This window comes from Ursus americanus, chromosome 31 (genome assembly GCF_024610735.1).
Source record: "Ursus americanus isolate L20-20 chromosome 31, mUrsAme1.1.p, whole genome shotgun sequence".
Classification (NCBI taxonomy): Eukaryota; Metazoa; Chordata; class Mammalia; order Carnivora; family Ursidae; genus Ursus; species Ursus americanus.
In genome coordinates, this window is record NC_142157.1 from 17,843,070 (window position 1) to 17,857,770 (window position 14,701).

Genomic DNA, 14,701 nt, shown 5'->3' on the forward strand with positions numbered 1-14,701 from the left:
CACAAGGAAAAGAGAGGAGACCTTGAGCCTCCAGTGCATGAAAAATTAAAACTGGTAAGACCTTGTTTATATAGACTTTCTAAGAGCTACATTTTTGGGGAAAGGCCAGCCCTTGGCCCTGCACCCCCCACCAAAACCCTACAAACACAAAACATAAAAATCACAGCACAGGGAAAGGACAAGGAAGTCTGTGCCATTAGATTTGAGGTCTGATAGGGGATGAAAAGTCTGCCGTTAGAATTTACAGCCACAGCCTTGCCTTCAAATAGGTTTTGGGTTTGAATTTACATATGTGCCTGTCTGATAAATCCCAAACATTAAATTAAGAAGGGGCCAGGTGGTACTGTCACTTGAGTACACAACAGAAGCAAACACAAAATTTCTCCAAAGGGATATATCCTTAACCCAGGCTATAAAATGAGTTCAAAATCCAAAATTAGAAAACAGAGAAGAAAACGATCCCCTTCATCACAAATTAGTAGACACAAACATTATTATATGACTGTCCTCCAAGAACCTTAAGAAAATAGAGCAAATAAAGACTATGAGATAAATATTTTAAATAATTAAGGACCTAAGCAGAGGAATCCAAAGCATAAGAAAGAAACAACAGTCTATATAAAAAAGAGGAACCTGGCATATCCTGCTGTGGTAGACAGAATTCAAGTGACGTCCACCTGCAGCCCAAAATTCCCTTCCTGATTATTCAAACACTAATCGAGGTACTACTGTGAAGAAACCTGGCAGATTGAATTAAGGTACTGATTGGCTGACCTTAAAATAGGTGGAATATCTTGGATTATGTAGGCAGGGCTGGTGTAATCACATGACCCCATAAAAACAAAAGACGAAGGGCAAGAGTCAGTGAGAGATGTAACAGATGAGAAAACAAGAGAGATCCAACAGAAGGGGAAGTCACAGAGACTCTAAGTGTGCAAAGGATTCACCTCACCTTTGCTAGCTCTGAGACGTAGGGACGTGTGAAAGGATGCGGTAGAAACCTCAAGGAGCTAAGGGAGGCCCTCTCGGCTGTCAGCCAGGAAGGAAACGATGACCTTAGTCCTGCAACTGCAAGGAATAAACTGAGTTCTGCCAACAATCTAAAAGAGCTTGGAAGTGAACTAATCCCAGAGTCTCCTAACAGTAAGAGCCCAGGGAGCCAACACCTTGATTTTAGCTTTGTAAGACTCTAAGCAGAGAAACCAGCTAACCCAACCAGACTTCTGACTGTGTGCAAATAAATTTGAGTGCTCTTAAGCTGCTAATTTTGTGGTAATTTGTTATGGCAGCAATAGAAAACTAACATACTTGTAATGCCGGAAAATAAGGGAGTGTTCAAAGAATAACAGGGATATGTCAGAAGGACACAGCACCAGCTTAAATGGGCTCCCACTAGCTAACCTGTGAACAAGTGAAGCATCACAATAAACAGATCATAACCCACACAGATCTGTAAGTCCATACTGATACAAACTAAAAGTCACATGAGGAATGGGATATTCACATAGTCTCACAGTTAATTCCACAATATACATACTAATTATAAAGGGGAAAAGAAAGCCTTTTCATTACGAATGCCTGATTATGTGCCATCTGACTGATACATGCAATGGAAAGATCGTGTGTATGATAACCTGCTCCAAGAAAACATAACATGACTCTAATAATGGAAGAAAAAAAAAAGAACCAAATCCAAAAATAACTAGCCTATAAAATTTCGATACAACCGTCAAAATTTGAACAGCATCTGAAGAGTATAGGGTAGCAACATGGTGATGTTAATTTCCTATTTTTGATCATCGTACTGTGATTTTATAGGAAAAAATGTCTTTGTTTGTAAAGACTATTTAAGTGTTCAGGGCTGATAACGGCACTCTATCTGCAACTCAGTCTCAAATGGTTTGGGCAAATACAGTTCTCTATACCATACCTGTAAGTTTAAGACTGTTTCAAAATAAAAATATTTTTAGATATAAGAAAAGGGCTACACGTTCTTAAAAACAAGAAAGAAGAAGAAAAACAAAACCAGACCACGTCTATTTCAGAAAGGACCACAAAGAACTCCAAAAATTGAAAAACACGTTCACTAAAAATCTTTCCTTATTAGGCAGGTAAAACGATAAATTAATAGAGCTAAAGAAATGATGAGTGAACACAAAAAGATCAAAGAAATTATCCAGATACAACACAGAGAAATTAAGAAATGGGGGACATGAAGGACAGAAGAAAGTCCAAATACGTCCAACAAAAATTACTGAGGAACAGAAAGAATAGGAAAAATCAGTATTTTTAAATATAATGGCTTCAGTTGTGTCCAGAATTGATGAAAGACTTGAACTCTCTCAATCAGGAAGCAAAGAGGTCCTAAGAAGAATAAAAGTCACATCTAGATCTATCACCCAAAACAAAGAGAACATCTCAAATGAATGGAGGCAGAAGAGTTTGAGCGGCAGGTACATGAATAGGAACGTGGGATTAAAGGAAGGTTTGGGTTCTTTTGTGCTTTTTCAAGAACACTAGAGCATGTTTAGATGTAGACGGGCAAAGAAAAGTGATGGTGAGAGGAGAAGGCAACTAAAATGACAAGGTCTCTGAGAGGGCAGAGAAGGGTGAGATCCACAGTACAAGTAAAAACTAGCCCTGCATTGCAAGCAGGACTGGGGAGAAAGAAAAGAGGATACAAATCAAGTAGGTTTGCAGAAGTGGGTGATAAAAAGATGAAATTTTCACAGGCGTCAGAGTTAAAACAACAACAACAACAACAACAACAAAATCATGACGAAAAGTAAGAGAGTTTCTTAGAGATGTATATTAACATTGCCAAGCAATTTAAATGTCAGTCAAGGCTAGTATCACAACTCTATAATGATACGAATGTGTACATGGTGTGAATTTTTTTTCTCTAGAAACGCTTAGCTCAGATGAGATATAGAAATATAGGTAGTCAGGTTAATGAAGGAGAGTATTTCAACTAAGAAGAAATGAGACTTACCTAAAATATCAATCTTAAGCCTAAATGACAAACATCATTAAGTTCATTACACAATGATTTTTCCCCCGTTTCTTAAGGAAATTAAAAGGAAGGTTTAGTAGGAAAAAATTGCCAATTAAAATGAAGAATATAATCTTATTAGGTGTGGCAGCTATTAAAATAATTTGCCATTCTTCATTAAAGGTTTTCTACGATTTAAATAAAAACATGTAAGTAATGACCACAATCAATTTTAAAAAATGAAGACAAGGAAAAAAACTACTCTCAAACCTATTATTTTAACATAACCACTATGATAATTTGTCTAACGTTTTATTCTGCAATTATTCATTTATATTTCTGACTCTTCCAACAGAATCTGAGCACCATGAAAACAGAATATAAGAAATTGATAATCCTTTGAACCATGTATATATTATTTTATGCATTATATTATTTGTTGTTCTGGGTTTGGTGTCAGGGAAAATGTACCACAGATATATTTCCAAGTTGCAAGGTAAGTTACCTAAATATCATGTGATATCTGAATCCAGGAGATGCTGCAAGAAATAGGACTGTAATCTTTATATTTCCACCACTTCCAATTTTTTTTTGCTATGATAATTACCTCTGTTAAATCTAACCTTTTTATATGTTGTACCACCTCCTTAGAACTGAACTTACTTCTGTATAGTCCTTGTAGATCTCTCTCCAAGAAGGACTTCATCTTACTAAACCATGTTTTAGAATTCTTTCCCTGTCTTTGATATTTTAAAATGTCCCCTATAATGGGTCTAGATGAGGATTGTTCCTTCACTCTTTTTCTTCGGCCATTTCAATCTAGGATTGCTCATCTTTTTTTAAAGAAGTTTATCTCCATTATTTCTTCAGATTATTTCCTCCTCTCCATTTCTCTCTCTCTCCCTTTCTGGGGCTCCTATTATCTGGAGTCTACTTCTATCCTCCATATCATATCGTTTGTATTTTAAATATGTATAAAACCCATTAATTATTTTGTTCCTCACTGTATCCACTGTTATTTATCCCATCTACTGTGTTCTTTGACAATTACACTTTTCCAAACCTAAAATTTCTACTTGTTTCTTTTAAATATTTTCTTTGTTTCAACTTACTATTATCTTCCTACTGTCTTTTATATGTTCATTACACTGATTTGTTATCTCTCCATAGTTTCTTTAGGACTAATCTGGGTAGAAAATCGGATTGTCTATTACTGCAATATGAATTAAATATTTTTGATCTTGGGGCACCTGGGTGGCTCAGTCAGTTAAGTGTCTGCCTTCGGCTCAGGTCACAATCTCAGGGACCTGGGAAGAGCCCTGCATCAGGCTCCTTGCTCAGCAGGGAGTCTGCTTCTCTTCTCCCTGTGATCTCTCTCTCTCTCTCTCAAATAAAATAAATATAATCCTTAAAAAAATATATTTGGTCTATCAAATATGACACACCCAGAAACAACTCTGAATATAAGTTTTTCATATACCTTTTGGATTAGAATTATTAGTTGCTCCAAATATTACAAGCATAACTACAAAAAGTCTGAGAAGCATAATTCTAAATACCTAGCTATTATTATATAAAAATACTGTTCTGTCAGGAAGAGGCACATATATATATCCAGAGATCCTTAACTAAAATGACCCTCTGAGTGTGAAAAAAGTAGTTCAGCCATCTATAGAACCAGCTCACCAGGAGACATGGTCTCTAACTGTAGGTTTAATCATCAAGGTAACTGGGATATAGCTTCTGCAAACACATGACTAGAAATTAATGTGAAAGGAAGCTGCTTAAGAAAGCAATCAACTGCATTATACAGAGAAAAAGAACACTATCAAGATGGTGATAATCTTTAAACATGATCTAATTGTTCTTATTCTGATGTCAGGTTCACCAACCAACTTCCCAATTATCTCGTATTCCCAAGATTACTTTAAGAAAGAATAAGATAAGTAAAACATTTGGCATTCTTGATAATAATGTTTTAATCACAAATGATTAAGTGACATTCTTCACTTCTCCCGCATTGGCTTGAGTCAGTCCAACTCCAGGTATACTGACAAAACCAAAAGGAGACTAATAAAACAATCTGTGAAAGAGATGATAAGAATCTGAACCAAACCACAGCTGTGAGAAGGTGAGATTCTGAAAGTAATAAATTAGATATAAAAAGTCATGTCTAGGAACCTTCATATTAACTAGAAAAAATACTTAGAAGGTACCACTTGGTGACTGATTCAGTTAGGAGTAGGGAGAGAACAGAATGAAAGATAGACATAGTCTTGACAAAGAATACAAGGAGAGAAGAGAACTTCTCAAGAAACACTGAGGATTACAAAAGAAAGTAACTATTTCAGAAGCATAGTTTCTACATATATAGGTATCATTATTTATCACTATTATGTAATCATTAAGACATTTTTCTCAAGTACACTAACAGGACAACACTTTTGTAAACACACTCGAATTATTAATGTATACCTGAAAGTATTTCTTTTGGGGGTAAAACCTACTTCTAAAGTTTCCGGTAATTTAAACGTTCATTAACCCAAATTACAGAGGTTAAAAAAACTAATTTTTTTTTCTTTTATGCTAAATGTTTCCACAGCTATTCCCTCTGTCTTCCTTCAAGTTAAACTTTTCTACTTGTTCATCTCATCTGTCCAGTGTTTTTGGTTCATCAAATATTCATTTCTTGCATCTTAACCTATCTTTCCCAGAGCCCTCCTTTCCACCTATTAAGACTTTTCTATCTTAAAATAAACCTGATCCAACCTCTTTGTCTTCTCTACCAACACTGCTCAGCCACGATCTCACAGTTTGTTATTTACCCCCATATGGATTTACTTTCAGTTCTGCTTCATGCCCAAACTCTAACCTCATCTATTCATTCACTCGCTAAACATCTCTACCTAACAGCTTGTTGGCAAATGAATACCCATCCTCCCCCAGCTACTGCCGTTCAATTCATTGACAGTTACTACCAGTTCTTCTTGGGAAATGTATGTCCTACTAGTCTAATTTCCATTACCCTCGCTCAGGCCCTCAATACATTTGGCTAGATTACAACAAAAATCTAATTGGTTTCTCTGTTCTCTAGCTCCTTTCAACATTCTCATATGCTACATATAGCCAGATGAACCCTCCTGAACAACAGGTTTTATTTTTTTCCCCAACTCCAACTATTTCCCAACTACCAACTATTTTCAACTGCTTTGGCTAGTAGCTAAGGCTATTATTTTTCATATATCTCACGTCAAATGTCAATATTACCATCACTTTACACACCTATGTGTCACTGCTTGTGCTATTTGTATTCTAGGGACTGCAAGTCTAGCTCTGATCTCTATCTCCAAATAGCTCAATTTTACCCCTTCTTTAAGCATCAGGTAAAATGTTACATTCTCTGGACAGCTCATTCCCTCAGCTAAAAATAAGTTTCCCTGACCTTGAACTCTTTTTATACTACAGATCATTAAAGAAGTTATAACTGTATGTCTTGAAATTATTATTTATATACATATTTAGCCCTTTAGATGTTATGTTCCTGAAAGGATCCATTTGCAGTACAATTATTTCCCCAAAGTAAATGACTGTGATTTTAGGTATAGAAAGGACTTTATACTTTTCAAATGAGAAAAGGCTAAGAAACTGTTGAGAAGGAAAAAGTTCCATAGTGCAGGTACTCATAGCTTACAAGATTAGTTTTATTAGTATGTGAACCTGAGGTTTTTAGGGGAGGGAAAGGGGTGCAGTAGATGCATACATTAACTGGTTAAGAAGAGTGGATTCAGAATACACACACTCACTCTCAACTGATCCAGTAGTATTTGAAAAATACATTACAGAATTAGAAAGTTATTATAAATCACAGAATATGGTCTCAGATTCTTCTTTCCCTCAGCGAGAGAGAGGAGTCATAGATGTAGAAAGTGGTCTTAAAAATCAAAGACCTAGGCATCTAGACTCTGACAGGTAAATAATTTTAGAAATCTTAAAACCCACCCTACCATGTCTTAGGCAATATGACAAATCCAAACAAGTACAACAATAAGAACACGATAGTCCATCCCACCAACCATCCAAAATTAAGGAGAATTCCTTTCAGTTATCATTTTTGGGATTACAGATCCCTGCTATTGCTTTATATGGGAAGGTTTCTTTAAGCTGTATTAGGATTAATTTAACACTATTACCCTTAAAGCCATGCTTGAATTTGGTACATACCTATGAATTTAAGTTCCTGCTTTGTTAGTGTAGAATTGTCATCTCTGTCTAAAGAAAAGACACACTTTAATTTTGAATTTTTAATAACCAGTTTCTAAAAACTACCATGACAGGTATAAGTTAAGAAACTTAAGACATTATAGGGTGTTAAAGCCCCCCCCCAAAAAAGGGTTAAAGTAAAAAAACAAAAAACAAAATTATGGAAAATTTTTTAATTATTATAAATTTGTTTTCACCAAAATAAAAAAAGGCAGCATTCTAAATAGATTGTTAATGGCATTACCATTTAATTAATTTAAAAGTAATTCTTAAAAATTCATTTCCATTTACACTAATGCCTTCACTTTTCAGGTTCTGTCTCTCTTGCAGTTTCAATGAGACATTTATAAATTCATTTTGCTTTATAGTAGTTAACATGCATACTGAAAATTACTTTTTCTCCCCGGTGGCTGATTCACCATCCAAATGTTAATATCCTTCTGTGTTTATCACTTAAGAGTCTCTGAAGCCTATCTTCCAGAAACTTAGAGTGATCCAAGAGACAAATAGCTTGGCTGATTTGAAATGGAAAAAGTCTTACTGTCTTATCTATCATACATGCCTTACACTACTTAGCAAGGCTACATAGTATTAGTCAAATTCCTTCCTGCACAGGAACAAACACTGGAACAAACAGTAGCATTTGTTGCATCCTGGAATATAACAATGTATTGTATAAAAATAAAGAATACCCCAACTATATCAAGTAAGAAGGAAAATCAAGTCTATTGTGAATAAAAGGAAATTAGATCTAGAATGATCTAGATCGATGGTTCTCAATCTCCACACTGTTCATAGTAACAACTTCTCCTATCAGTAATATCTCATTATGTACAGTGAATCTCAAATGATTAATAGGATGTGGTTATGACTGAGAATTGCTCATCTCTGTTCTTAGACCTCTACCTTCTTAAAGCTTCCCTGAAATGAAGAGGGGACACATGTAAAGAACAAAGATCTAGTTTCCTACAAACCATTATGACAAACCTGAGTAGGATTCCACTCTTGAGGAAGAACATTCACCCGTAAAATCAATTAGCATCCATACTTATTCTCAATCCTATAGCAGGTATTTATGAATAATTGGTTGACACTACTTTGCCTCCTCCATCAAATGAGATTTGATTAATGAGCATGGTCATGACAAACTATAAGCACCATAATTAAAGAAAATTTAAAAGCATAGTAAACGGGGCACAGAAATCAATTAGCAATATACTGCTGGTGAAAATAGATCTAAGCTCTTTAGCTACTTTAATCTACTATTTCAAAATTGTATTAAAAATGAGAATTGCCAAGACAAACGAATGAACAAATTCCATTATTGCAGCAAAGAACCAAGTTACTACTCTGAGAGAAACATGCCTAATGCAAATTTTAATTCCCAAAGAAAATGAACATAATACCAAAAATGAAACCTCTTCCAAGACTGTGTAGCAACCGACAATGATTTATTCATTCAACATTTATGAAACATCAAGTAGATGATGAGCTAAATGCCAATGAAATAAAGATGAATAAAACTACTCTAAATGAGTTTATAGTCTACTAAGAAAAACTGGTAAATAAGTAGTTAAAAATCATACCTGAAACAGAACAATGAAAACCAGACAAATGATATGTTAGTTTACAAATGGACTATAAAAGCTAACTACAGGGGCACCTGGGTGGCTCAGGAGGTTAACTGTCTAACTCCTGATTTTGGCTCAGGTCATGATCTCGGTGTCCTGAAATCAAGCCCCGTATTGGGCTCTGTGCTGGGGGTGGAGCCTGCTTAAGATTCTCTCTCTCCCTCTTTCTCTGCTCCCCCCCACTCCCTGCCTGGCTCACATGCGTACTCTGTCTTAAAAAAAAAAAAAAAAAAGACGGAGAAGAAGAAGAAAAAGAGGAAGAGGAAGACGAAGAGGAAGAGGAAGAAGAAGAAGAAGAAGGGGGAGAGGGAGGAGGAGGAAGAAGAAATGCGAACTACAATCCCTGTATACATACCAATGTTTCATCATTACAAGCATTTTAAATATACCTATTAAATGAAACCAAGAAGTCACACTTACAGTTTAGCAGCATCATGAAATCTAAACTCTCTTAGACAAACTGGCGAGTTCCAAGGCACCAGCATAAAACCAAATGCCACAAAATGCAAGGCACTCCACTCCGTGGGCATCTATTTAAAAGTTTACCCTCCATATATTCTTCTCTTCTTTTTTAAGATCCCATTTATTTATTTGAGAGAGAGCACAAGTGGGAGGAGGAGTAGAGGGAGAGGGTCAAGCAGACTCCCCACTGAGCGCGGAGACCAATGCAGGGCTTGATCCAAGGACCCTGAGATCATGACCAAGCCAGCATCAGATGTTTAATCAAGACTGACTCAACCAGGCACCCCACCACATATTATTCTTTAAAAAATTTAAATGAGGGTACCTGGGTGCCTCAGTCAAACCTCCGACTCTTGATTTCACCTCAGGTTATGATTTCAGGGTCACGGGACCGAGCCCTTCATCAGGCTCTGTGCTCAGCAGGGATTCTGCTTGAGATTCTCTCACCTTCTCCCTCTGCCCCTTCCCCTGCTTGTGCATGGGCTCTCTCTCTCTCTCTCAAATAAATAAATATTTAAATGACTATTCTGTCTTTCCAAATTGCCTTAAAAGTTTCCAAAATTACAAGATTTTTACATTGTATCATTCTCCCATCTGTTCTCTTTCTCCTTTACTGAGACAATAATCTTAGTATTACTTCTCTAACTCTTAATTTTCCTGAATTTCTCTGGTCACATAAAATTCATCTCACTACACCTATTTTGTTTTTGTTTTTTTTTTTTAGACTGGTTGAAGTGTTTTCCTAAAGGTAATTGTATTGATGAAAATCTTATTTCCTTATCAGAAAGCACCAATTTCAAAGTTTATGTAATATTACACACACATACCCAGAAGAACCACCACCATTAAGTCCTAAGATCCTCTCTGAGATGTATCAAATTAGGATGTATGTTTAACACTCAACACCTATGACTATTAATTAATACACGATACTTCCTTGGTACTTACACCTTCACTAAATTCTTAAAACAAGTCTCAGTGAAGTAACATTTTAATTTTATGGAGTTCTATATAACAAAACATTTTGCATCACATACTAGAGAATAAATAATGAATATAATCCAGTCTTTAAAACTTTTCAGAACCTTAAATGTCTAATGGAAAACTTTTTGTTGTTGTTTCACAAAGGTAAGACAAATATGACTAAGATATAAATCACAGAAACAAAAAAAAATTGTCTAGAGAAGTGGTAGATAAAGACTGAAAAAAGAGCATTAGAACATTGTGTATGAGAACCCTGAAGTTTGTGGCGTTTTTTTCAGAATTAATAATTCTATCAAAAGGTGTCAGAAGAAATTTTACAGGAGCACAATTATGCTTGCTTTTAAATTCTTTCAGTAGATAAAGAAAGAAGGAAAATCATAGCAGCAGACACTACCAAAGTCTAAATTATAGATTTTGCAGAGAATAGTACAGAACGAAACTACAAGTAGGTTATACCAATGCAACATAAAGTTGAAGGGATAAGACTGGAGAGTCTAGTAAGTAGCAGATTATGAAAAACTCCACATGTCATTCTAAAAAATATTATCTTATAAATACCAGACAATTCTTAAAGGATTTAAGTAAGACAGTGACACAGTCTGATCTGCATTTTTAAATAAGCCACTGATTCTGGTGGCACCTAGAGAATCAACTAGATAATGAAATGAAAGTTAGAAGGCTGCTGAAAAAGTTCATATGACAAATTATGTAGGAATACCGAAGTAGAGGCAGTGAAAACATAAAGGAAAAAACAAGCGATGAGTAACAGGAAAAACCTTTACGAATAATAATAACCACCAAGAAAATGAGAAGGCAGAGTTTAGTTTACCTCCCTAGCATAACTGATTTAGGTGACTAAATCCCCACAGAGATAAGGAACACAAGAGAAGAAGCAGGCTTTGAATGGGAATATATAGAGGAACAGAGATTTATTAGATTGTTGGAAATGAGCCTGGAACTCAAGAGAAAATTCTACATTGGTGAGTCTAAAGATTTATCAATTTTGTTTATCTTTTCAAAGAACCAGGTCTTATTTTCAATGATCTTTTCTACTGTCTTTTTAAGTCTCCAATTTATTTTTGTTCTTATCTTTGTTATTCCCCTCCTTCTACCAACTCTGGACTTCAATTCTTCTTTTTCTAGTTTCTTGAGGAGTAAGTTATGTTGAGATTTTTCTTATTTCTTGAGGTAGGCATTAATTGCTATGACTTTCCTCTTAAAACTGTTTTTGCTGCATCCAACGAATTTTGGTATGTTACATTTCTATTTTTATCTCAAGGTATCTCTTTATTTCTCTTTTGATTTTTTTCTTTGACCCATTAATTATTCAGTAGCAATGCTGTTTAATCCTGACATAATTGTGAATTTTCCAGTTTTCTTCCTGTAATTAATTTCTAGTTTCATATCACTGTGGTCAGAAAAGATGTGTGATTAATTTCAATCTTCTTAAATTTATTAAGACTTGTTTAATGGCTGAACATATGATCTAAGTTCAAAAATGTGCCACGTGCACTTGAAAAGAATGTATACTCTTTTGTTTTTAAATGGAATGTTCTATAAATTATCTGTTCAAGTCCATCCAGTCTAACGTGTTAAGGTTGATGTTTCCTTATTGAATTTGTCTCAATGACCTATCCAATGATGTAAATAAGGTGTTAAAGTTCCATACTATTATTGTACTGCTATATTTCTCCTCTTAAGTATTAATATTTCCTTTATATGCTTGGGTGCTCCTATATTGGGTGCATAAATATTTATAAATGTTATATCTTCTTGTTAGATTAACCAGTAATACCTTCTTGTAATAAGGCAATTAAATAACCATGAAGCAGATATGGTAGGCAGAATAACGCCTCCCTCCTTCTCAAAGATGCTCATGCTTTAATGTCCAAAACCTGTGAATATGTTACCTTAAATGGCAAAAGGGACTAAACAAATGTATTTAAATTAAGAACACTGAGACAGGGGCGCCTGGGTGGCACAACGGTTAAACGTCTGCCTTCGGCTCAGGGCGTGATCCCAGCATTCTGGGATCGAGCCCCACATCAGGCCCTTCTGCTAGGAGCCTGCTTCTTCCTCTCCCACTCCCCCTGTTTGTGTTCCCTCTCTCGCTGGCTGTCTCTATCTCTATCGAATAAATACATAAAATCTTTAAAAAAAAAAAAAAAAAAGAACACTGAGACAGAGAGACTGTCCTGGATTATCTGGGAGAGCCCAATCAAATCATCCAAGTTGTCATAAACTTTGAATCTGAGAATCAGACGGGGCAGAAGCCTAAGAGAGACTCCACCCAACACTGCTGGCTTTGAAGACAGAGGATGGGGCCATTCGGGGGGGGGGGGGGCGGGGGGAAGGGGAAGGCAGGCAGACTCTAGAATTTGGAAATAGTAAGTTAACAGAGTCTCTCCTAGCACCTTAAAAAAGAAACAAAGCCCACCAACACTCGGATTTTAACCCAGTGAGCCCATGCCAGACTTCTAACCTACAGACTGTAAGATAATAAATTTATACTGTTTGAAGTTTGCACTCATTTGTTACAGGACCATAGAAAATGAATATAGAAGAATAAGATGAAATGTAAATTCTTTTTCTCTTCCTTTCCCACGGACAAGTTTCAAGCTTTTATTGCTTAACACTCAATATAATAAAGAAAAAATGTAAATCTAACATTTAACACCTCATACCCAGTAGGATGGTTATAGCAAAAACAATCAAACAAAATAATAGGTGTAGGCAAGGAGGTGGAAATATTGGAACCCCTGTGCGCTGCTGGCAGGAATGTAAAATGGTGCACCCACTATGAAAAACAGCAAGGCACTCTATTTTAAAATAGAACTACCATATGATCCAGCTATTGCATTTCTGGGTAAAATGGAGATTCGAATAGATATTTGCACATCTACATTCAAAGCAGTTTATTCACAATGATCAAAAGATGGAAGCAACCCAAGGGTCTCTCAAGAGATAAAAGAATAAATGAAATGACGGTATATACATAGAATGGAATATTATTCAGTCTTAAAAAGAAATTCTGGGGGCATCTGGGTGGCTCAGTTAGTTAAGCGTCTGCCTTCAGCTCAGGTCATGATCCCTGGGGCCTGGAATCAGGCCTCACATCAGGGTCCCCGCTCACCAAGCAGTCTGCTTCTCCCTCTGCCCCTCCCCCAGCTCATGCTCCCACTCCCTCTCTTGTTCTCAAATAAATAATCTTTAAAAAAAAAAAAAAGGAAATTCTAATTCATGCTATAACATGGATAAACCCTAAGGATATTATACGAAGTGAAATAAGCCATTCACAGAAAAACAAATACTGTAAGAGTCTATTCATATGAAGTATCTAAAACAGTCAAATTCATACAAACAGAAAGTAGAATGGTAGTTGCCCTGGGCAGGGTGGGAGGGAGAAATGGGAGCTGTTGTTTAAAACCTACAGAGTGTCAGTTTTATAAGATGAAAAAGTCCTGGAGACTGGTTATACAACTATGTGAATATATTTAACACTACTGGACTGTATGTACATTTTAAAATGGTTAAAATGGCAAATTTTGTATGTATTCTACAACAATTTTAAAGAAGAAGCTAACACTTGAAAAAAAAAAGAGAAAACACAAGCATGGATTTTTTCCAACTAAGTCTAAGTGATTCTCCCTCAATCCACCATAGGCAAAATATCACTTCACCAGGTATCACTCCTATGCTTGTCTTTGCAATTAAAAACATAAGTCCAGGGGTGCCTGGGTGGTGTAGTCGGACGAGTGCCTAATTCTTGGTTTTGGCTCAGGTTGTGATGTCAGGGTTGTGAGATCAACCTCCCTATAGGGCTCTGCAATCAGCAAGGAGTCTGCTTGGGATTCCCTCTCCCTCTTCCTTTCCTCCAACTGTTCATGCTCTCTCTTTCTCTCTAATAAATAAATAAATCTTTAAAATTTAAATTTAATTTAAATTTAATTTAAATTTAAATTTTAAAAAAGTCAGAACAATTATTGAGAAATTAAAAGCATCCAAACTGAAACAGAAGAAGTAAAACTGTCATTACTTGCAGATGATATATACAGAAAACCCTGAAGACTCCACCAAAAAAAAAAAAAAACCCTGTTAGAATAAACAAATTCAGTAAAGTTGCAGGATACAAAATCAATATACCAAAATCTGTTGTGTTTTTACACACAAACAAACAACCAGAAAGAAAAATTAAGGAAACAATCCCAGGGGGCGCCTGAGTGGCTCGGTCAGTTAAATGACCAACTCTTGATTTTGGCTCAGTTCATGACCTCAGGGTCCTGGGATCAAGCCCTGCACTGGGGTCTGTGCTCACCCACCTGCATATTCTCTCCCTCTCAAATAAATAAATCTTTCTAAAAACTCCCATTTA

At 35.9% G+C, this 14,701-nt stretch overlaps 1 protein-coding gene across 12 annotated transcripts in view; it reads right to left on the minus strand.

Moving 5' to 3' along the window:
* The window catches only part of MLLT10 (MLLT10 histone lysine methyltransferase DOT1L cofactor), a 238,176-nt gene that overhangs the window by 38,410 nt on the left and 185,065 nt on the right, over positions 1 to 14,701 (minus strand). For 9 of the 12 annotated variants that reach the window (XM_045787333.2, XM_087857633.1, XM_045787325.2 and 6 more), the window contains one exon: positions 7,214 to 7,261. The exons of the other annotated variants lie outside the window; for them this stretch is intronic. In XM_045787333.2, the coding sequence (XP_045643289.1) occupies positions 7,214 to 7,261 (48 nt within the window). The remainder of the gene's footprint in view (positions 1 to 7,213; positions 7,262 to 14,701) is intronic. 12 annotated transcript variants of the gene reach the window in all.